The sequence below is a fragment of the Anabrus simplex genome, chromosome 3, assembly GCF_040414725.1.
Source record: "Anabrus simplex isolate iqAnaSimp1 chromosome 3, ASM4041472v1, whole genome shotgun sequence".
NCBI lineage: Eukaryota > Metazoa > Arthropoda > Insecta > Orthoptera > Tettigoniidae > Anabrus > Anabrus simplex.
The window spans coordinates 180350720-180376794 of record NC_090267.1 but is presented as its reverse complement, the minus strand read 5'-3'; the positions used below and the strand labels follow the sequence as shown (position 1 = coordinate 180376794).

At 37.7% G+C, this 26075-nt stretch overlaps 1 protein-coding gene across 2 annotated transcripts in view; it reads right to left on the bottom strand.

The window, feature by feature from the left end:
• Positions 1–26075, bottom strand: part of LOC136867146 (centriole and centriolar satellite protein ofd1) — a 96271-nt gene that overhangs the window by 28394 nt on the left and 41802 nt on the right. Inside the window, exons 4-5 of one of the 2 annotated variants that reach the window (XM_067144257.2) lie at positions 24413–24531; positions 10792–11137 (exon numbers count right to left, since the gene is read on the bottom strand). In XM_067144257.2, coding sequence (XP_067000358.2) covers positions 10792–11137; positions 24413–24531 — 465 coding nt within the window. The remainder of the gene's footprint in view (positions 1–10791; positions 11138–24412; positions 24532–26075) is intronic. The other variant, XM_067144258.2, reaches the window with a different exon arrangement.

Here is a 26075-nt window from a genome sequence, read left to right as displayed (position 1 = left end):
AAGAATGCTTCTTGGAAAAATCAGTGCAAGAGGGCAAAATTCAAAGGAAGAGGAGCGCTTGCGGCAATAGGGGTATTAGAAAAGAAATTTCCAGATGTTAAATACAAAATTCAGAAAATGGTGTTTAAATCAATGGTAATGGGCAAAATGCTATTTTGGGTCGAAGTATGGGGAATGGAGGAGGGCAGGGGTGAACTTAACCAGGTGGTGGCAAAATTTAGTAAGATCATGATGGACCTCCCGAACTGTACAGCCAATGTCGGTGCTCGAATAGTCTGTAAAGAATCGATAGAGGTTGAAATAGCTAAGAGGGTGTTCAAGTATTGGATTAGATTGGAGGAAGGGAAGGGTGGGGCATTAGTACAAGAAACGTTTAGTTTTCAGAAAAGTATGACGAATGAAGGTTACTGGGTGAATAAGTGCAAAAAATGGTTACAAAAGATTGGATTGGGGGTATATGGAGAGGTCTGGGGGGTGGTAGGAATAAATGGGTATGGGAAAGGATAAAGGGAAGACTACTAGATATTGAAAGACAGAGCTTAATAGGGGAATGTAGAGAGAGAGTCTCTTTATCAGTATTAAATAAATTGGTGGAAGTAATAAACCCGAAAACGGAGTTTGAGGGTAGAAGGGATAAGAGAGGTTTGTATTGGTGGGTATTGGGTGTTCCGAGGAACAGGGGATGGGTAGGTAGTGAGAATAGTGATAGATGTGTGTTATGTGGAGAGAAGTGGGAGGACCTGCATATTTTTTATCAATGCCGAGCTTTGGCAGAGATAAAGATCAAACTACTAAGTAAGAAGGAGCTGGACATGGTAGGGGAAAGCTATAAGATAATAATAATAATAATAATTTCGTGTGGCTATAACTAGCCGAGTGCAGCCCTTGTAAGGCAGACCCTCCGATGAGGGTGGGCGGCATCTGTCACGTGTAGGCAACTGCGTGTTATTGTGGTGGAGGATAGTGTTATGTGTGGTGTGCGAGTTGCAGGGATGTTGGGGACAGCACAAACACCCAGCCCCCGGGCCATTGGAATTAACCAATGAAGGTTAAAATCCCTGACCCGGCCGGGAATCGAACCCGGGACCCTCTGAACCGAAGGCCAGTACACTGATCATTCAGCCAACGAGTCGGACAGCTATAAGATGACATCTTGGTTATGTAGAGAGTGGGAGAAAGGAACGAATATAGCGAAATTCTTAAATGTGTGCAGATAATGTGGTTCGTGCCGAGGGAGGAAAGGGGTAGGCATTCTGCTCAGAGGAATGGATATCCGCCTTGAGCAGATGCGGGAAGGGTATCAGGGTAACCATGATACCAGAAGAGGGGGCTGTAGTGTTAGAGGAAAGGGGGAGAGCACCTTGCCCTGTGGAAAGGTGATCCGTCTGGGGCAAGTTGTTGGGAAGTAGATAGAGACGTAGTAGGATGGGAGGAGGTGATAGATTAATCACTTGAGGAATATGAGAGTAGATGTGTTAATGAGAAGAGTTGGTAACAAAGGAAAGCCTGAGAAAATTAGGTAAGAGTTGAGAAAAGGGGAGGTTGAGTAGGCTTGAGGGTAGTGTAAATTTAAGTAGCTGGTATAAAGTTTAAGTGGATAGTTGAAAAAAAAAAAAAAAAAAAAAAAAAATTGTGAGATGACTGAGTAAACTAATGGACCTGGAATGGAGTACTGTCTGTTTGTGTGTAAATGAGGAGTGAAAAAAAAAAATGGATTGTTCAAGTGTTGTTTAAGTGTATTTGTGTGAGGAGGGAGTATAAAGAAGGTGTATGTAATAGAATTGAGATAGATTAAGTGGGACTGTAGTTAAGGAGAAAATGTTGGCAGTATGAAAATTATGAAAGTAGGTCATATGAAAAAAAAAAAAAGTTAAATGGTGTAGATGCCTTGATGAGGGGTGTAAAATTGATGGATTCTTGATGTTTATGTACTAAGTTTAATAGGATGGAAGAAATGGGATAAGTCTAACAGTTTGATGTGTGGTGCTGTAGATTGAGAAGACAGTGAACTAATGGACTTGGAATGGAAACTGTTTCTTTGTGTGTAAATGAGATGTAAAAAAAAAAAAGTTAAATTATTTAAAGTGCGATGATGAGGGATGTAAAATGGTTGTTAGTTGATGTTTAAGTCTTAAGCTTAATATCTTATAGTTATGAATTTCATTGGTTCCGTATTGAAGTGGGATTACAACAAAATTAAATTCTTTCAAGGTCCACCTATTCAATACAATGACGTTTTATTGTGATTTAATCACATGTCAATAGTCAAATGGTACTAGTTTCGGCATCTAGGTGCCATCATCAGCCTTGAGTACAAATTAAAACAAGATATATATTCCTAAAACATCTAAAACACATTTTAACACATTATAAAATAACATACAATTAATGTGGTGATACATGAAATACGATAAAATTATGATACAATTGGTGTGATATAAAATTCTTAAAATTCCGGCTGTTCGTTACATAATTCAGTCTGTGTGCATCCGGGATAAGTGAATTTTTACAGTTGTATGCTGTCTATGTGAATGACATTTGTTCCTTTAGATATTAGGTGGTTCCAGGGAAGTTTACTTTGATCATGTAAGATCGTGATGTATTTAGAGATGAATTCCCACTTCAATTTGAACCTGAAGGAGAAAATAGCTAAGTTAGATGTTGGAAGCAATGTATGGAAGTTACTAGAAACATTAGAATCGTTAAATGATGATTGACTCACCTTGAACAACATGTGAACATGTTGTTACACAGACGGAGCCGGACGAAGTGTGTGAGCAACGGTAAAGGAGGCTAGGGGAAGGCGAGGGGAAGGAAGGAGGCCTCCTTCTAATGTTTCTAGTAACTTCCATACATTGCTTCCAACATCTAACTTAGCTATTTTCTCCTTCAGGTTCAAATTGAAGTGGGAATTCATCTCTAAATACATCACGATCTTACATGATCAAAGTAAACTTCCCTGGAACCACCTAATATCTGAAGGAACAAATGTCATTCACATAGACAGCATACAACTGTAAAAATTCACTTATCCCGGATGCACACAGACTGAATTATGTAACGAACAGCCGGAATTTTAAGAATTTTATATCACACCAATTGTATCATAATTTTATCGTATTTCATGTATCACCACATTAATTGTATGTTATTTTATAATGTGTTAAAATGTGTTTTAGATGTTTTAGGAATATATATCTTGTTTTAATTTGTACTCAAGGCTGATGATGGCACCTAGATGCCGAAACTAGTACCATTTGACTATTGACATGTGATTAAATCACAATAAAACGTCATTGTATTGAATAGGTGGACCTTGAAAGAATTTAATTTTGTTGTTAAGCTTAATAAGGTGAGATGTAGTGGGCGAGAATAGTGCGAGAGAGGAGAAGGTGACATATCAAGGGAAGAGGGAGGGGTTGGGCTTTGACCCAACCCAAAGAAGTTAGGCTTGAGCATGTCTGCACGGGAAGAAAAAGAGGAGGGAAGATAGAGAGCTGACAATGAACAGAGTAGGTGTGACGTACATAGCAGAAGTGTGTGGCAGGCCATGTGTTAGGTCTGGTTTCCGCCAAGATGGCCTGTCACTCATAGTAGGGTAGGAATACATTGTCAGCAGGTGTAAGTGAGATATGAAATCAGTTCTCACGTGGCGAGGCTGGTTGCTGCGGTCAACGGGTTGGTGGGCATGTATTCCATACCAGGGCTGACGCAGCGACCAGTCTACTAAAGTTTTCTTTTTTAGGTGGTAGGTAGGAGTAGGGGAATAGGGTAGTTTGTAGTGCGGTGCTTCCTGCACGTATGCTGGCTATCCGCGTACGTATGGGAGGCCACTGAGTAGATATAGAAGTAGATAATTTAGTTAAGTAGTTTTAGGAGAGATGTAGTGCCTATTGTTTGTTTGTTCTGTGTTTCACTCTGTCTCTGTCTTTATTACCTGTAAACCGATAGTGAACACTACGGTGGGTAATAAAGATATGTATGTATGTATGTATGTATGTATGTATGTATGTATGTATTATCTTTAGAAATGAGCCTTACACCTAGAATTTCATGCGTCTTATCTTTAACATTTTTGTAGCTTACAAATTCTTCTTTCACCAGAATGAATACTCCCCCTCCCACCATTCCTATCCTATCTCTACGATACACACTCCAGTTCCGTGAGAAAATTTCTGCATCCATCATATCATTTCTCAGCCATGATTCAACTCCTATTACAATATCTGGTAAATATATATCTATTAAATTACTCAATTCTATTCCTTCCTTTACAATACTTCTACAGTTCAACACTAACAATTTTATGTCATCCCTACTTGATTTCCAGTTCCCTGTTCCCTTATCACTGCTCCCTAGGAAGGAGAAGGTGGAAATGATGGGGCTGAGTGAAGTGAAATGGAAAGGTAACAGAAGGAAATTGAGGAAAGGATACACGTTATACTGGAGTGGTGGTCAAGAGGTAATAAACAGAGTGGGACTAATCATTTTGAAGCATTTAGAGGAGTATGTTGAAGTGGTAGAATGCGTGAGTGACAGAATAATAAGGATTAGACTAAAGATGAAGAATGAAGCGATGAACTTCATACAAGTGTATGCACCACAGATGGGAAACAGGGAAGAAGATATTGAAGGATTCTTGGAGAAAGTAGAAAGAGAAATTTCAGGTTTGGAAGGGGTTTTTATGGGAGATCTGAATGCACAGGTTGGAAACGAGAAACACAGAAAGGAAGATGTCACTGGACCATAAGGATATGGGAAAAAGAATCGAGAAGGAGAGGAACTGGTGGACTTCTGTGAAAGGAATGGACTGATAGTGAGGGATACATGGTTTCAAAAGAAAAAGAGCAGGAAAATTAGGAGATACAGGTGGGGTGACAGATATGGGTGGGGTGACAGAAGAACAAAATAAGTAATTGACTACTTTTTGGTGGAAAGGACAAGTGGCAGGAAGTTGATGGATGTGACAGCTTTATCAGGAGAAGCATTTGATGGGGACCATAGAGTTATGGTGGCAAAATTACGGTTGGGAAAAATGGAAAAACTAAAAGAGATAAGGGAAAGTAAAATAAAAGTATGGACATTGAAAGACAAAAATGTACAGGAAGATTTTCAGGATAGACTGAGGCAACAAATTCCAGTTACCGAAGTGGAAAATGTAGAAGAGGACTGGGCCAATTTTAAAAAGGCATTTGTTAGTGCAGCAGAGATTGCTTGTGGCAGGACATCTACAAGAGTGAATGAAAAGGAGACACCGTGGTGGAATAAGGAAGTGAGGAAATGGTGAAAGAAAAGAAGACAGCCTGGCAAGAATGGAACCGAGATCAAACAGAAGAAAGCAAAAGGAAGTATCTCAACAGCAAATGGAGATGTAAGGTGGTAGGAGAAGAAAAGAAGAAGAGTCGGGAAGAATTTACACAAAAAATGGAAGTGGGTGTAAGAGGCAGTAAAAGGATGTTGTATGGACTTATAAGAAGTAAGAGGACAGAAAGAGTTATCACAAAGCTAGTGAAAAAGGAAGATGGGGAATTAATAACACACCCAGAAGAGATAAAGAGAAGATGGAAGGAGTATTTTGATAAGCTATTGAATGTGAACAACTATACAGGGGAGATAGAAACAATACTGTGTGTGAAGACTCAACAACAGAGGATGATATTAACAACGCTGGAGGTGGAGTTTGTGGTTCAAAAGATAAAGATGGGAAAAGCAACAGGGATGGATGAAATCAGTGTGAAAATGCTAAAGGCTGCCGGACCTGTTGGTTTGTATGGGTTGTACCCATGGGAGCCCATTTGACAGTTTGTAGGGGGAGGGGCTAGACATGGGGTATGTATTATTTTTAATATTTTGGAAGATGGATGGCGACCTGTATTCCACGGTAGAATAACACCCATGGTATCTGCTGCCTGTTGATAGGGGGCAGTACTATCACTTCTACGCAATACCGACTTTTAAATAATTTTCTTGAAAGAAAAACACCTGACTACATTACATTTTTGCCTTTCCCTGAGAGCATAGTGAGCCATCTGGTGATAAACGTATTACTTCACAACAGAGCAATGGTCAATTGAATTCAAACTTTTCAACAGTGTTAGAATAGTCGTGGACGGTTGTGATTCACTCCTGAAGAAACATAACAAAATCTTTGTGAAAAGTAAATGTACCCTGCTATTTGCCTCATTTAACATGGGTTATACCCTACTAAAGAACACCATGTCCATTATTCAAGTCTATTAAAGAATCAATCACAATTACAGTAGTACCTCGATAATTCTAAATCGGTTAATTCAAAATCTCGCCTAATTCGAAGCAGCTCTCGTTCCCGGAAACATGAGGTATGGTTTTGCATATTATTTAAATGGTTTAATTCAAAATACGGATAATATGTAATTCGAAGAACAATGTCTGTCCCATCCCATTACCAAAATTTAGACTTTTAATTCAAAACTGCCTTTACATTAAACAAAAAAAAAAAAAAAAAAAAAAAAAAAAAAAAAAAATATTACAGTGTAATTTAAGCTCAAAATTTCCCCGCACCATGAAAGCGCGTCTTCCGGAATGTGCAGGGGTAGCTTTCCGCACTTTCACTCACTTCTGTGTGTCTACAGTGTGCTTCATTTTTGCTAAGTTCAAGTGAAATCATGATTCTTTTGTATTTGGCGTTTTAAGGAATGCCACAATATCATGTACCGTAAAGTGGGGTAACTTCAGCCATACACTCATACCTGTTAACTTTACAAAACCAAAAATCAGGAGATTTAGGTATGAAAATCAGGAAAAATCGGGAGGAATCAGGAGATACAATTCGTAAAAATAGCTTACTCTCCATGTCTTGCGCAATACAGGGGTTATAACACTTACTGCCTCAAAACCCGACTGTTGCTATACAAGGCTAGAAGGCTAAAAATTACACTCTCTATTCCCTCACAGAAAGTATGTGAGGGAGATGATTGGTCTCTGATAAGTCTTCCGAAAATAGTATGAACTCATGCTCCACACTTGTGTATCAGTCATGCAATTAGATGCCATTAATTCGTAGATTAATATATTGTATCACGCGGCCGCACGATTATGCGAAGCTCAATGCTATTTTTGTCAAGTAATAAAATTAAATTCGCCAGAAATGTTTCCAAATGGCTCCTAAAATCTCTAGAAAAGTCACTAGTCGCTATCTTTGACATTCTGTCACGAAATTACTAAAAAAGACTCCAAATCTGGCGACTAGTCTCTAGAATCGACTAGACTGATTTGAACGAACATATAGCACGCGAGAACGAGAGATTGACAATCGATATACGCGTCACGATCAAGACCGATATACAGGTTTCATTAAACATCGCACATTCGCACATGTTTCTCGTTAATGAACGTCGATATTTCATTTGAAAGCGGCCAATCAGCGAAGGACTTCCGGCCACTTGCGTTCAAAGCTGAAATGGTGGGACTTGAAAACAAATTTTTGAAGTTCACCAAACATGAGCTAAAATCGGGAGAAACAGAAGAATAATCGGGAGGCGGGAAACAATGTCGAAAATCGGGAGTCTCCCGCCTAAATCGGGAAAGTTGGCAGGTATGCATACACTGTAAATTTGGCCACTGACGAATAGCAACACTGATGAACGAATGAACCACTTGCAACAACTAAAATGCACACACAATAGAATGCTCTATCAACACTCAGTAGTCCAAAGAACATTGGTGAGCTCATTGTTGAGTCAATCGATTTCTTTCGCAGCCCCAATTATTGTCTTGTCTGTTAACAGCAAGAAAAACCTGTTCCCTAGCCCAAGCATTTGATTCTCCATTCCAATGATTTATGGGGTCAAAATGTATGTCTGGTAACTGATCAACACAATTTGATGTATTTTATTCAAATAGGTTTTTCAAGGAATAGTTTTGTGATAAAAGCTGTCCTCTTCCGGGGTAATTTCGGCTATACCAAGAACATACAGGAAAACATTAAACGACCGCGGGTATTGTAATTACAATCCTGTTTACCTCAAGAATGCTTTAGAAGAGATTAATAAAGGCACAATAACAGTTTGGCAAGCCTTCCTATTTTCAATGATAAATGTGCCTGTAGACAGAATATGTAGCTGCATATACGGATATCAGTTGACATGGACGATGCACATTGAAGAACTTAATTGACGACCCAAATATTTTCTAATTTAGAAGAGTGTATTATGAAGGCAACGCTTGCCTTTTCGACCTTTATGACTTTATGATTTTCATATTTCTTATTAATTATATATTGTACCATTACAAATATTTATGCAATGTGACATGTAATTTGTAATATCATACAATGCTTGTATGCTTAGGCTAAATAAAATAGTTTCCTCTTTGGGGAAAATGTGAATTGTTTGGAAATAGCCTGTAAATTTGATCACTATACATCAGTTTCACCACAAATAGTTTAAATTTGTTTGTGATTGTTGATATTGGGGGTTCTGCGGGTTTTTAACAAACATTCACGGTGGCCAAAGTAACACTAAGTCGAAGAAAACTTTGTTTCTGGAGTTATTTACGTGGTGGCCGAAGTTACCCCAAAACATGGGGTAATTCCAGCCACTCTTCCAATAATCATAATTCATTACTGAATAACAATTAGAATTATGTTCATATTTAAAAATGAAGAACAAACATGGCAGAACTTATATTTTTCAGAAAATTAGAGGGAATATTTCACGTTTAAATTTTAAAAATATATATAAAAAATGTAGCCGAAGTTACCCCATTTTACGGTAGTATAGGCAATGTGCAAAGAAGCAGAATCCATGAACACTGGCGATGCCAACAGCTGGCGAAAAAGCGTTGCTCATATAATCAATATGCACCGAACAATATTGTCAATGTGAATGAAACTGCATTGTTTTTTTTAAATACCAAGCCCAAATGGATTTAGTGCCAGCAGTGAAATCGTACAAGGGTGGGGCTCATTGTACTGTGTTGCAATGCACACGGAAGCGAGAGACTTCCTTCCTTCCTTCCTCATAGGAAAGTTCGAAAAATCATGATGTTTTAAGGGCGGTGGGCACTTTCCGTATAAGTACAAGGCATCTAAAAATGCAAACAGTACAGTAATCCAGAAGATAAAGCATTTACATAGGGGAGCCAGCATAATTTATCCTCGACTTTAAATAGTATTTTTTCCTTTCGTTGCGTGATGTTATACTTGCCACTGTTTTATCCAAGTGCATTATTTTAATAATGTAAATGCACCTTGTTGGATACATTTCGGAAATAGTGTTTTCCATGGCATTTGAAAGGTTTAAACTGAGAATCAAGGTGATTGCATGCATTAATGGGTCTTAGAATACTTCGTGACGCGTCAAGGGTTGGCATTTCTGAATTACAAGAGAAGTGCTATGGCGGGAAATCGTGCTGTAAAGCACATGGAAGGACGGAAGCAAGAGAATTTCTCCCATCGTTCTTCATTAAGCCATGATATTTTAAGACATCAGATACTTTCCGTGCAAGTTCAAGGCATCTAAAATGCACACAAGTACAGTAATCCAATAAATAAAGCACTTGCACAGGGGAGCCAGCATAGATTTCTCCTTGTCTTTGAATCATGCCTTTTGTTTTTCTTTCGTTGCGTGAGGTTATGTTTGTCAGTGAGTTATCCGAGTGAATTACTTGAATGCTGTGAATGCACCATGTTGGATACATTTTGGAAATAGTTTCTTCCATGGTATATGAAAGGTTTAAAATGTGAATCTAGGTTAAATGCATGCAGTAACGGGTCTTAGATTATTTTGTGACGCTGCAAGTGTTTGCATTTCGTGGCCTTAACAGAGACTTGGCTAGCCTCTACTGTGTTTGATAGTGAGGTCTGTAGTGAGCAGTACAGTGTACAGGGCTGACCATAGCGCTAAGTGGGGTGGGGGTGTGCTCACGGCTGTCAAGAGAGGATTAAGTGTGCTGAAGTTTAAGCAGGTCACAGATAGGTTTGAGGGGCTCTTACTGAAAGTTGTCATTCAAGGAAAGGTACGGTATATTGGTAAAGCCTTCTTCAAAATCAGCTGTCAGGGAAAACCAGAATACCCGGAGAAAAACCTTCCCCGCCTGCGCTTTGTCCAGCCCAAATCTCACGTGGAGTGACTAGGATTTGAACCCAGAGGTGAAAGGCTGGCAATCTGCCACCTGAGCCATGGAGGCTACTTATAAAATGCATAGAGCACAAATTAAATCTGAACAAAAAAAACAATGAGACAGTGGAACAAGGTATCAATAATGATGCCAGATCTTCCTGGGCATACATTAAAAACAGGAGAAAGAACAGTAGGGATTGTGACACAAATATGAAAATAACGTACTAGATACTAAAGATGAAATTGTAGAAGGTTTTGCAGACTACTTACAATCAGTATATTCCCCGTATAAGGCACAAAATTGCATACTTAACGCTCCATCTTTCACTAATGATACATTGCACATCAACAACTTTGCTTTAGAAGAGGTTGAAATAGCACTTAAAAAGCTGAAACCTAAAGTATCTGCAGGACCAGACCAAGCACCACCGCATGTGATGAAAAATTGTTGAGATGTTCGTAAGCATCCATTTCTATTTATTCATAATTTGATTATTAAAACTTCCATATTTCCATCAGTCTGGAAATTATCACGAGTGTGTGCCATGAGTGTCGTATGTTTTTTCTCTACACAAGTTAATGAAAAGTCCTCTGTAATTTTAATCAACACCTTAGATATTTGACACTCATAAATTCAACTACTTTCTCTGAAACTGTAACTTAAAAGGGGAAAGTGATACCAAACCCTTACCTTACTTAATCGTTCACGTTCCACCATCTTGGTAGCCTCACTTTGTTGAGTCTGAAGACCTTTATGTGTATATTCTACTGCATTGGTTTGTTGATATTCATCAGTTTTTTCAACAGCAGCAAGGGGTACAGCTTCCGTACACTGTTCCACTGTCTCAGAGTTTTCTCTGCTCAAATTTCCATGATCCTGCTTCATATGCAACTGAGCACACTGGCGTTGGAGATTGCGCAGGAAAATAACCTCTGCTTGGGACTCAAGCAAAGCTTGTGAGGCTTCCATTAATTTTTGTCGATTATCTTCCAGTTCATTTTTGATCAGATCTTGTGTTTCAAGTTCTATACGTAATCTATAGAAGAAAGAAAAGAAATAAACAGTAAAAACAAGGACAACTAAAATGTTAACAACTATATGCACACTGTTCATATTTGATAAGGGTAAAAAAAAACCTGTAGCTTGTCAAAGTGCCAAGTTCTAGACAATATAGGCACAATACCAGGTATTAGCAGTCATCCAAGTGACAAAACAATTGAGAGGAAATCTATCACTTAGGTGACACCCCTGAATATAAATGACTGATTTTTTGACTGATTGATTAAATTCTCTTGTCACTTACATGTTTTCAAAGAACTTCAAAATTTAGTGACCATTTCAATTGATAAATTATTCAAATCCCTTATTCCTCCTCCTAAAAAATGAATATTTGCGCCAATATATCCTCTTGAATTCCACCTTTATCTTCATATAATGATCTTTCCTACACTTAAAAGCTCCATTCAAGCTCATTCATTTACTAATGTCATTCCATACCATCTCTCCACTGCGAGCTCGAAACGTACAGCTTAATTTTTTTTTTTGCTAAGGGCTTTACGTCGCACCGACACAGATAGGTCTTATGGCGACGATGGGATAGGAATGGGCTAGGAGTTGGAAGGAAGCGCCCGTGGCCTTAATTAAGGTACAACCCCAGCATTTGCCTGGTGTGAAAATTGGAAACCACGGAAAACCACATACAGCTTAATCGAGCAGCTCATCCCCTTACTCCCAAATCTTCCCCGCCCGAAGTCTGCAACATTTTCGTAACACCACACTTTTGTCGGATTATCACCAAGAACAAATCATGCTGCTTTCCTTTGGATCTTTTCCAGTTCTCTTATCAAGTAATCTTAGTGAGTGTCCCATGCACTGGAACCATACTCGAACTGGGTTTCTTGCTAGTTATTTAACATCGCACTAACATGCTGAAAGATTTTGGCTATGGAAAGATGGGAAAGGGCTAGGATTTGGAAAGAAGCAGCCGTAGCCTTAATTAAGGCCTAGCCCCAGCATTTGCCTGGTGTGAAGATGGGAAACCACAGAAAACAGTCTTCAGGGGTGCCACCGGTGGGATCTGAACCCACCATCTCCCGAATGCAAGTTCACAGCTACATAACCCAAACTGCACAGCCAACTTGCTTGGTAACTGGCATCTTACCAGAGGCTTGTACGCCCTCTCCTTTACATCCTTACTACAACGCTTCAATACACTCATAACTATGTGAAGAGATTTGCATTTCTTTACAACCTCGTACATACAATGATCCCCATGAGGTACTATCACCCCATCAACACAGTAATTAAAGTCGACCAATAATATCCCTTTTCGATCCCAAAACACAGTTGTCATGACTTTACCGGCAGACTGTGTTTGCTTGAATTTCCGCGGCTTTGGCGAAGAGGGATGCCACCACTGGCGTGATTGTTGCTTGGTCTCAGGCGTAAAGTGGAATGCCCAGGTTTCATCACCCGTGACAACTGAGTCCAAAAAGTTGTCCTGTTCGGCTGCAAAGCGTTGAAGAAATGCACAGGAAGAATCAACTCGATGCCGCATGTGGTCTTCAGTCAGCATACGTGGCACCCATTTTGTGCATACCTTCCGGTAATTCAACTTTTACATTAAAATTCTGTAAGTGGCGCTTCGGGAAACTTCAGGAACCCAAATGCAGAGATCATCCCAGGGTGATTCGCCGATCTTCACGCATGATTTGCTCAACCTTCACGACTGTCTCGACGGAAATTGACGGTCTCCTGCTCCTTTATTCGTCGTGAATTTCAGTCCAACCGGCTGCAAACTCTCTACACCACTTATGAACATTTTTGATATCCACGTATGACTCACCATACACTTCCGTCAATTGGCGATGGATTTCAATTGGTTCAGTACCTTTTGTGTTCAAAAACCGAATAACTGTGCGCACTTCACACTTGGCGGTGACATCCAATGGGAGCTCCATTCTCAACGACTGCCAAGCCAAGACTAAATGCCTCAGCGCAGTGTGCGCAAGTTTATATGTGAGCGCGGGAAACACTCTTCACAATATTTTGACCAACAGGCACACGAACAGAATTCTGTATTTACACAAAAATAGGAGACCTTATTTTTGGGATTACCCTCATACAATAATATAGTATTACACAAAACAGTTAATATTAAATTCAGAAATTTATAAATTAAAATGTGCACATTGCAAAACAACTTTTCACTCACTGAAAATTTTCTTTCTGCAGGTCTGTTCCCATGCTGTTCAGCGAAGGAAATTACACTTAGCTTGAAGCCCACAGAATAGTTTCTATATTTACCCATAATCACTTATAAATGCTTCACACGTTAATGTTTTGCAATATAAATGATTTTCCGTAACTGTTCACTATTAAAACAAATTATTTCTACAAACACCCCAAACACAAATTAAAAACTTAAATTCTCACACACGCATGTCTACAGTAATCACGTCAGTCACAAACAAATAAATGTATCTGTGATCTGTCCATTCCCGAGCAGCCAATTCTGTTAGGCAGCAAGGAAGCATGCAGCAATTTGCTATCAGTTGAGCTCGTTGGTTGCGACACACTAGTGCACTTGCGCGAAGCTCGGAAACCGGAGCCCTCTGACGATCGGGACAGATAATTCTGATATGTATGTAGTCGGACTGACCTATAATTCCATGGAAATTACCCCATGTATATAATAAAATATATCAGTTGCCAAGAATTGAATTCAAGTTGACAATTACCGGACTATCCCTTTGTCAGTCTCAAGAAACAAGTCTCTCGAAAAGCCAAACCTTATTTTAAGATCTATCTCCCCGTACATGTCAAACAAATTGCTGCGATTTAGTAGCGGGCGACCCACAGAGAGGCCGTCGAACTAACCTTTATTCCCGGAATCGTCTCATGTTTCATGGTACATAACCTCTGATTGTGATTCACTCCTCTCATGAGGTTAAACAGGGTTCTTGGCAGTGTTTAAACATGACCAGCTGAACATCGGTTTTACACAGCGTCTAAGTGATAAATAACGTCTCTGCAATGCGGCAGCCATACTTATGCATTGTTTAACCATAGACATTGTCTAAATACTGTTTCTGCAATCGGTCCTTTCTATGTTGTCTCCGCAATATGATACCAGCAGGTACAAGAACTAATTTCCTGATAATCTTCTCTAGTGCAATGTTGAATAGAAGAGGAGATAGTGCATCCTCTTGTCCCAGACCAGTTTTATTCTGGAAGGAACTTGATTTTCTGCCCGTGAGCAAAACACAGCTAACATTACCATCCATACACAGTTTGTTCATGTTAATTAATTTTATGGGAAAGCCAAACTCCATCATGTAAAGCCAATAACATTATTATTAAATAGATCATAAATCAAATCCTAATTTTAACATAAATGAAATTACAGACAGCACAAACATATTATTAGATGAAATTTTAGCAAAAAGATACTACCAGTGATACAGACCTCCAATCAACAGTATGCTTCTCCTATCATAATATTTCTCCTCCTGTTCTTACCACATCCTCCGTGCCTGCACCTGACCAGCCGCCTGACATTAGCACTCAGTCAATGGCAAGGCAGCAGGGAAGTGAGTACTTGACATCTTGTTAGAATTAATTTACGTTATCAAAATTCTTCAATTTTATTAAACATATTATTCCGTTTCTTTCTTTCTCTTTTTTGTAGACTCCCATAACATCTACAAAGGGCACTAGGAAAATTTTGCAATATGCAAAAACAGTTGGCTGGACACCCCTGTTATGGTAAGGGATGAAAACCGGTCTAGAAGACAGCAAGGCACGACCTTCACACAAGTTCTTACCAAGCAGTGGGATTGAAAACAAGTTGTCAGTATGGTCTAAAGGTGAATATCGCGCAATTTTCTGCTACAATTTTGCTCGTGGATTAAGTTGACCAGTGCCTGTAGAAAATTACTCCTGTGCTGGGTAAAGACTGTCCACATCAGACAACAATTTTCCGCTGGTACAAAGAGTTCCAGAGGGGAAATTTTAGGGTTGAAGACGATCCTCGTTCTGGGCGACTGTCTGAATCAGTGAGAGGAAAACAATGAAGCTGTGAGGAAAATGTTGCACCAAGAGAGGCGGTTGATGTATCCCTGCACAAGCTATTCACAATAATGTATTGAATAGGTGGAACCTTTAGCCTTACCAAGCATTGTAAAATCTTGAGTCAATACGGACAAAACATGAAGTTTTTAATACTAAACAAGCTATTCATTCAATTCTACATGACCATCTCCATGTTAGAAAGGTTTGTTCCCTTTGGGTGCCCCATTCACTTTCAGAGGAACAAAGGGCACATCAAGTGAAATGGTGCCAAAAAATGCTAAAACAGTTTGAAAATGTGACTTCGCGTAACGTCAATAGCATCGTTACAGGTGACGAAACTTGGCTTTATTTTTACGATGTCCCAACAAAATCCCAGAACAAGGTGTGGCTGTTTGAAGATGAGGGTACTCCTGTGACTGTGAGAAAGTCAAGGTCAGTGAGAAAAGGATGATTGCAGTATTCTTCACTAAACGGGGCATCCTGACTTGGGTTGTGCTAGAAACACAAAGGACAGTTACTGCAAAGTGGTACAGTGAGAGTTGTCTGCCTCAGGTCATCCAGGCTCTCAAGCAGCTCCGTCCAAGGTCATGGCTCAACACTTGGCTCTTGCATCACGACAATGCTCCAGCACATCGTGCTAATGTAACAATGGATTTCCTTGCCAGATCAGGGTTGACTGTGCTTGATCACCCTCCATACAGTCCTGATCTTGCCCAATGTGACTTTGCATTCTTCCCAGAAGTGAAGATGAAGCTGAAAGGGTGGCGTTTTGCATCCGACGAGGAGCTTCTGGCAGCATGGGATCAAGAGTGTGAAAATGTAACTGAAGAAGAGTGGCAGAGTTGGTTCAGTGACTGGTTTCGACGTATGGAGAAGTGTATTGAGTGCGGTGGAAATTATTTTGAAAAATTCTAAAGCATTCACTCACATTGCAAAACTTTCCTAGTGCCCTTTGTAATATCACCGGAGTCATATAATTCAGGATATCTGTATTGAGTTACAGTTTCCATCATAGTTTATAATTTTTATTATCCATGCTGATTTCCCAGTTTCACACAGTTTTCAATCGAGGAGTTTCTTCTGCTTTTTAGTTTACTTTTCAACCAGGAAAATTCACATAGCACATTGGTTAAGGTTTTAAAGTAAAGCTATTAATTGCCTGCAAGCAGAATAGCACAATATAAAGACATACTGTGTTTCTTCATAAAATGAAGAAGAAGAATAAGAAACCCATTATGGAACAATACGTGCTTTTATACTCCATGGCTCAGGTGGCAGTGCGTCAGCCTTTCACCCCTGGGTTCTGTGGTTCAAATCCTGGTCACTCCATGTGAGATTTGTGCTGGACAAAGTGGAGGTGGGACAGGCTTTTCTCCAGGTACTCTGGTTTTACAGAAGATGATTCCCATAGGGAATCTGAAATATTTGTCCCGATGAATAAATTTATAATACCAATATAGTTGGTCCGTTATTGAACTTTATAAATTTTCCAGCTAACTCATTCCTGGTTCGCATTTTGCCACAGTGTGCTAAACTGGGTTCATCAGTTGGTAAATAGCACACCTACCAAGACGCATGGTTAGTGCATACCGTGGAGGCCACTGCGTAGGCCATTTGGAGCCACCGACAGTGCCAATGTACTATGAGAGACTTTGTATCATTTTCAAAAATTGATGCCTGCCTGGCCATCAGATGATATAGAAGTTGATTCCCATAGGGAATTATTGTTTATGAATTTCATTTTCCGTATTGATAGATTCAATGTATAGATAAGAAATGTGTTTTTCCACCAATCAATACACGATTTATTGTAAATAGATTACACTAGTACCAGTTTCGGCCCTTAACGGCCATCATCAGCTAGTACATGATTAGTTTCCAGCCGTTAGACAAATTCACAAGTTGTTATTATGGTGTTAAGACATCCGGATGTCTAATGGGGGATGGAAATGTAATATACAGTAGCATGAAGTTAAAATATCTGTAGTCAAAGGTAAAAATGTACAATGAGTTAGAACATGAATATACAGAACACATTAAAACATATGGGCCACAATATAAAACACTTAAAAAGTTTAACACATTAAAATGCTTACTAAAAGTTCATGTTGCTTAGATTCCATTCTTCTATCTTCTGTGTGGTTCCTTTGCTTCTATGTCGGTTTAGCTGTGTGAAGTAATCTTCGAGAATGTTCTGAGGCTGATAAGTGTCATGCAGGTATGGACCTTCGTCATGAAATATTTTTTTTGTGTTATATGATCCAACTGTGATGTACTCTAGTAAATTTTAATATAATAAACTGCAGGTCTTGAGTTTGAATTTAGAAGCTGTTGGTGGCAACACCTCTCTCATCTATGTTCGTTTGTGGTGTAGTCTGTAAAGATAAGCTAATATAAGTATAGTGTATGAATGAAGGAATGCCTGGTTTGTATATGGAAAGAGTACTTACTATTGTTGTTGTGGAGGTCTTGTACCAATATGTCTGAAGGCTTGCTGTGTTCTACTATGAGTGTGTCTGGGGCTCATGTTAGCTGTGGAGGGGGATGTAGGTGGAGGGGAAGAAGGAGTGGCTATTGGGGAAGTAGGGGCGGGGTCGGGCTTGTGATTCGTTGGTTTGTTAGAGCGTGTGTTTACTATTTTGAGGTAATCATTCTTTAATGCCGGAATGGCTTTATCAAAAATGATGCTGGTTTTCTCTGTAACATCATTAATGTTATGATTGGGATTAGCATATTGGTACAAAGAAATATAGAAATCTTCGGTTATGTTGAGCAGGGGGCCCTTAGAGTTTATGTTTAGTACCGTCATATCGTTATTGATGTCTGTGAAACTATGCTTAGATTCTTCTACATGTTGGCCTATTGATGAAAAATGGTTATGTTTTATATATATATATTTGCCTTTATTTGTAGTGGCAAAGTTAGGACTCATGGTCCTCTCTTACACTTAACCACACTTCATTAACAATGTACATCTGAGAGCAATATTCATAATCTTATCTTAAAACTACCATTACAAACTAGAAACAAAGTATGAAACAAAATAACATAAACTCTATAAATATTCTTAGTCATGTCTTAAAACTATCGTTACAAATTAAAAGTTGAATGACACAAAATACCATAAGCACAGTAAACGTACATTCATACACACGTTCACTCTACCAGATTCATTCAGCCTGGTGGCACACATTGAGGAGATGCTCACGGCATGACAACTTGAAGGAATTTAAGGAATTTATGGCTCTAATGTTGTGGGGGAGAGAATTCCATATTCTAGCTCCATTTGCAACAAAGGAATGGCTAAATGCTGCTGACCTGCTGAGAGGGATAGCAAGTGTACTGCCGGAGCATGTGTTATGCTCATTGCTCATGCTCATTATATGTTCATTGTAGCGGATGGTGAAGTTTCTGCCTGTACGTCCAATATAACTTGTGTCACAGTTGTTACATTCGATACGGTAGACACCTGATTGGTTGTATTTGTTATTATTATTGACTGTTTTGGTGTTATGTATAATGTTGGTGCTGTTGTGTGTGGTTTTGAATGCTTTTTCATGTTGTGCTTCTTGAAAATATTAGTTATGGTATATATATATATATATATATATATATATATATATATATATATATATATATGGGTGTTGTTAAAAGTAAATAGGGCATAATCTTTTTTGGGTTTGGTTGTTTTAGTTAATTTGGTTTTAGGTTGGGTTTTTATTTTATGAATAATTTTGTTGACCATTTCTTTGCTATATCCATTATGTTTAGCTATGTCGTGGATTAATTTCAATTCTTTATTTCGGTCTTCTACTGTCATTGGGATGTTAAAAGTTCTATATATCGTACTATAATAGGCTGCTCTTTTGTGTGTATTGGGATGAACGGAGTAATTTTTTATGGTATTTATGGTGTGTGTGTGTGTGTGTGTGTGAGTTTCCTGTAGATCTTATAAGTGGTTGTCGTGTCTGGTTATTGTCAAGTCTAAGTAATTTAGTATACGGTTATTTTCGGTTTCTTTAGTGAATTTAATTTGGGGGTCTAAAGTGTTAAGTTTATCTAGTATAGTTTGTGCGTCAGTGGATCTATTATCTATAATTATGAAGATATCGTCAACAAATTTGCACCAAAAATGTATATTATCTATTTTATTAACTGACGTGTGTTCTAAGTAATCTATATATATTTCTGCTAATATTCCGAAGGCAGGAGACCCCATAGGTAGGCCTTGTTGCTGATATATGGTATCGTGAAATCTGAAATAGTTATTGTTTATGGCGAATTCAAGTAAATTTATGAGTTCGTTTATTTCTAAGGTGCTCAAGTTACTATGGTTTTTTAAATTAGATTCTATTATTTTGATTGTTTGTTTAACAGGAATGCTAGGGTACATGTTTGTTATGTCAAAAGAAGCAAGGGTATGGTTGTTCGATCTTTAGTTCTTTGGTTCTGTTGCAAAAATCTATTGAGTTTTGTATTGTTTTGTTTGCTAAAAATGAATAATGCCTTTTTTAAAATTTTTGGATGAATTGCGATAATTTATAGGTTGGAATGGCTCTATAGTTTATAATTGGTCTCATGGGTACATCTTTTTTGTGAATTTTAGGGTACGCTTTCGGGGATGGTAATTGGGGGTTCATTGTTATAAGTTTAGCAGATTCAGATTTGGTAAGAAGAAAATGTGTATTTTTGAGTAAATTTTTTAAGTTCCTTAGTATATTATTGGTTGGATCTCGGCATTTAATAGAGAAGGTGTTGTCTTGGAAGCATTTTTTAGTCTTTGTTATGTATTAATTTTTATCCATAATGACCGTAGTGTTGCCTTTGTTGGCCTTCGTTATTAGTAGATTATTCAGTTTTATTTTATTTTTGAGTTTGTTTAAGTTTGATCTATTGGTGGTATTCATGTTTAAGTTATTATTGTGAATATTATTGATGTATTGCGGTATTTTTCTATTGATTTCGTGTCTAACTTCGTCTCGTATGTCATATGGGATTCTTTGTAAAGCAAGTTCTGTTTCGGTAACGGTAGTTATAATATTCTGGTAGGATGATGCATTACCCCAGTTGTATTTGGGTCCCTTGCTGAACATATCCGTTTCTACATCGTCAAATGCGATTAGTGTAAGATTTTTTATAGGTGGATGGAATTTATGTTGGGAATCCTTGTTTGGAAGAGAGGGATCTTTGTTTTGGATTATGGTTAGTGGCTTTTGTTTACTTTGTTGTTTCAGTGTTTCCAGTTTTTTGTTTAGTGTGTTTTGTTCCTTTATGGCTAAGTCTTCTATTTTATCTCTGGAAATTTGTTGAACGTAATTCCAATAGCTGTGTGGGAGTTCATGGGATGCTTTCAGATGTGTTGAATAAATTTCATTATTGAGGTGTTGTTTCTTACGATATAAGAATTTTATTTCTTCTTTTAACCAAATTTCATTAGTCCTGTTTTGTGTGTCCGAGCAGTTCGTCTGTGTTTATTATTGTATTTCTGGAGAAATTTCAGTGTTAAATTGTTTGAAAGGCATTCCTTCAAAAAGGCAATGCTTTTGGTTGCATTCATTAGTTTGATTTTCAAGTTTTGATATTTGAAAGCGCTACGTTTTGCCTGGTTGGCTTTCGTATTATTGTTTATGAATTTCATTTTCCGTATTGATAGATTCAATGTATAGACAAGAAATGTGTTTTACCACCAATCAATACACGATTTATTGTAAATAGATTACACTAGTATCGCTTTCGGCCCTTAACGGCCATCATCAGCTAGTACATGATTAGTTTGATTGGTGGAAAAACACATTTCTTGTCTATACATTCCATAGGGAACCCGAAGGAGAAGACAACGAAATCCATTATGGAACAATACGTGTTTTTATACTCCATGGCTCAGGCGACAGCGCACCGGCCCTTCCCCGCTGGGTTCCATGGTTCAAAACCCGGTCATTCCATGTGAGCCCAATTTAGCACACTGGGGCGAAACGCTGGCAACCAGGAATGAGTTAGCTGGAAAATTTATAATGTCCAATAACGGACCAACTATACCGCTGTCATCTTTCATTCCAGCAACACTCTCCAATATAATTTCATTTCATCTGTCAGTCATTAATCATTGCTCCAGAGGAGTGCGACAGGCTTCAGCAACTGGCACAATTCCTATCTTCGCTGCTAGATGGAGGCTTCATTCATTCCATTCCTGACCTGGTCAAATGACTGGAAACAGGCTACGGATTTTAATTTTTTCATGCATTTTTATAAACTTTTTATCGATTCATTACATGTGTTTTTAATTCAATGTGTATCTTTTTATCGATTCATTACATGTGTTTTTAATTCAATGTGTATCTTGTCAATTTATATGTTACTAAGTTGAAGGCATGAAGTGAAAGGTGGAGATTTCTCGGCTTTAATTAGACAGCGTCAATACAGATACCTAATAATGAAGTTTATCAGGTGTTAAAATCTGTCGTGGCTTGGATGTTGAAACTCACACCTTTGACTTTCGACTCGATCATTCAACTGGTCGAAGTCGAAGATAAGACAACAGCTGTCTATAGTCTTATTTAACTGGCTTGAAGGAGTGAAAGTCGAATGTGTTACGATAAGATAACAGCCTTCTTTATGTGTTACAATAAGATAACAGTCTTCTTTAAGTAGTTGTGGGAGCAAGGAAAGGTATTCGGCTGTTTATAGTCGTATTTATCTTGCTTGAAGGAGCGAAAGTCGAAGGTATATTGACGTTGATAGAGCTTTTTGGTGTGACGTCCTTTCGTCTGTAAAGATCTAAATCAGTTATGAAAAGGTTAGTTAAAGAAAAGCAACGTTATGTGTATGAACATATCTACTTAAAGAAGACTGTTATCCTATCGTAACACATTCGACTTTCACTCCTTCAAGCCAGTTAAATAAGACTATAGACAGCTGAACAGCTGTTGTCTTATCTTAACATATGAAATTAACATCTTTAACAGTATAACAGCTTTACTTTTTCTTACCCTCCAATAGGAGTATTCAAGGAAACACATTTCTATTTCATTATAAAGACTGAGCTCAACAGGTTTTGGGTGTATTGACTCAGCGCTCCGGAAAGTGTAATCTTGTGAACTTGTGACATGTAGCTCGATACTACGATTTTAACCAAGGACATTCTAATAATGTTATGTAAACTACATTGACATCCTCTTTTACGATTTGTAAGAACAATCAGGATCCTAATTATTCACCATATAGGTTTGAGTTTGATGATGCCCTTAATATGGGTGAAAAATGTCCTTTGCAACATTTTATAACAAGATTTAATTCTTAATTTATTAGATCTCTTTGTACTGAATAGGTGGATATAAAAAAACACTTGTAACATACTTTATATTTAAGCGGTATATTTAAGCTATCAGTGGAGAGATGGCGTGGAATGACATCAGTAGACAAATACGTTTGAGTGGTGTGGTGACTTATTTGAAAGTAGGAAAGATCACAATATGAGGATAAAGCTGGAATTCAAGAGGACAAATTGAGGCAAATATTTGTTTTTAGGACGGGGAGTTAGGAATTGGAATAACTTACCAAGGAAGATGTTCAATAAATTTCCGATTTCTTTGCAATCATTTAAGAACAGGCTAGGAAAACAACAGTTAGGGAATCTGCCACCAGGGCGACTGCCCTAAAATCAGATCGGTAGTGATTGATTGATTGATTGATTGATGATGTTGATGATCACTTTAGGAAATGCAAATCTTGACTCCTCTAGATCATTGTTCTATTCGGAGGCAGATTATTTTTGCACCACTGAAAGGTAAACTTCCCAAAATTTTCCTGTGGACAAGTTTCTCTACTGGCAGCTAAAGCTGTACATGCAAACTAGATACTGTGAGGTACTTGCAACAATATCAACAACATTGTGCTTTCCTGATCTCAAGGTGGATATGTTTATGATGAGAAATCCTTTTCAAGAATGCATTATAGCTTCTGGAAATCAGCACACTCTAAAATACTTCTGCCAGAATGAATATTTCAGTTTTATATCAGTGGTGACTGAATGTGTACAGCCATTTTTCTTCTCTTCCCCATCACTACAATTTAGTTAGTATTCCTATCTCCTTATTTTAAATGTACGAATACATTACAGCATGAAGTTCATCCACCTAGGTATTCTCTTTCAAAAGATAAAGGCTTATCAAAAGTTATAATGTACATGTTGACTTTACTTGAAGATGCATGCATTACATTTTCAAGTACTGTTATTTAGTACTGATTCTTCTTGCAGCTTCATAACTTGTGCATTATATCACTTTTAATTCATTGTTATTTAAGTGTCAGTCTTATTGGTAGTTCATTTTTGTTATCTATGGGATTTTTAACATTTTGAACATATCTTTCACTTTATTTTGGACTTATTTCTGCTTACAATTATTTCCACATTAAAAGAAAAACAACAGAATAATTTGAAACATTATTTTAAAAAGAATTTCCAAATTATTTTTTCACCCCAGAATAGAGCAGAGATTACTTAATGTTGCTGCAACATTCTACACTTTGTAAGTTTTACTAGACTATGTTATTGTGCTTACAGAATTAATCTGATGCCTTTGACATTACAGTACAGCAGGCATCCACAGGGCTCAACCCTATCATTACTTTTGTTTATTCTTGTGATGAACTCTGTTAAGGCAGACCAGCATCAACTCATTGAATGGGTTCTCTATGATGATAATAATGTCATGCTGGTCATCAAAAACAAACCTGACCTCCAACCTCAAACTGAACCCTGGTGGACTTCTACTGTAACGCCAAAGGGTTTGGATACTCCTACGGCTGTCTGGGCATAGCTCAGTCCAGTGGTACTTGAATGTGCTCAAATAAGCCTGTTTTGTGTCAGTAGAGTTACCAACATGTACAAGAACTTATGCAGTTAAAAATTCTAGCATCTTGGCTTTTCTACAAATTGTAAAAGTAGTTAGCGGGACATAAAAACATTTTTATTATAATAATTAATATGCCATAGCATTACATCAAAATGCATCAAAACAGAGCTTGAAATTCCATGTGAAGATAGAATGCAGTGAAGAAAATTAAAACATGGAAATATTACCTCTGAACTCTAAACTGTATATAATATTATTGTAGTTTCATTTAGGACCTAGATAATGTGGTCATCATGGTCATATACTAGGTATGTATGCCAAAACTGTATGTTAGTTACAAGCAATCCATGTCACTCTTTCAAAATTCAAACAAATATGACACAAACCTATTTAGCTCTTCTTCAAGCAGCTTTATCTCACTCGACTTCTTACTAGCCATGGTAGAGTCTTCTTCCTTCATTTCTTCAAGCTCTCTCTCTCTTTGTTTTAGTAGTTCACTCTGCTCCTAAAACAGAATCAATATGTTACAAAATATATAATAGGTATATTAAATAAGGCAACAGCAATACAACAATATCAGTTATGCCTGTTAAACTGCATACATGATCTGTTAACAACAGGATGAATTCCAATACTATCCAGTGACTTTATAAATTTATGCCAATTCCTTTTACAATTATGAACAACTTAACTGCAATGACTAAATGTAACAGCTTAGGTATTCATGATCCTCATCTCAATTAATATAGAACACATTATTTTCTGGGCTTGTAGGCCCAGAAAATACTACCATCTACATTCATCAATTTCTTCCTGTCTCAGAACTAAATCTTTGGAATAAATTGCAAGTATTTAATTATTTGTGTAAGTGATACATGAAAAGAAATCAATGGCAAACAAGCTTATAATAATAATTAATAAAAAATATCATACAGAAAAGAAACAATGTTTAACTATCATAACTGAGAAATAAAGAGACTATTATAATGAAAGAAAAAAAACTGACACAAACTACTGGCTAAATCAAGGATGTACAGTGAAATCTCCATACAATGATAAACCCCTCTGTAATGATGAAATATTCCAGTCCCAGCGTTAATTCCATTGGTTCAATGTAAAATTATTTTCGATTTATCAATACTCTTATTAACAATAAATCTCTCCATTACGATTGCCTTTTCAGACCCCAGCGATGTGCTTTCCACCAGGTACTACAATAATCCAAGCACATAACCTGGAACACCTATTACAGCCAAACAAAGATTTAACTTTTCTACTGTGTAAGCATAGAATGCAAGAGTTTATAGCTGTGTACTTACCTGAGGAATGAGTTTGTTGAGTAACTCTGGGAACTCAGCAGCTACGGAATTCCAGGAAGATCTAGGTAGTTTGCATATCAGAAGGATTTAAACAGCAGTACTGTAGCTATCGGAGAGCTGCTTAAAACTAAAATAGCCCCTTCGTTATCTTGTTTTGACACATTTTCGTACATTCCAAGACTGTTGTAACTGTAGCAGTGAATCTCGATGCAGTTAGATCTTTGTGTGTTTGTCTGTGAAGAGGAATGTGAAACAGACTGTCATTTCAGATTTCTTTAACTGCAGTGGGTTACAGCTGTAGAGTGCTGCATACTGTGAACAACAATTATGTGTGAGAAATTAAAACTATGTGGTCAATATGAATGTACTCTACTGGACACAGGTAAGAATTGTCTCTTTTTTCACTTTTTTTGCTGTTTTTCTTGTCGCAAACCTCATATTAGTGGAAATTAAATGGTATTGTGTGGCAGAGCATAATTCAATATTCAGAATGTTATTGCGTTCATAACTTGACATGAAAACTCATTATTCTAAAACCCTTTTAATAATAATAATAACTCCCTCCAGAAGAATATATTTTAATTCTGTCCATGCAGTATCGCTGTATTGAGATTTCACTGTACTCATTTACACTGATATTTACATACAAAACTATATAATCAATTACATGTAGTTTTTATCTACCCTGTCTTTCAGAAACAGGCAACAACTATGGTGTTGTCATGTGCCT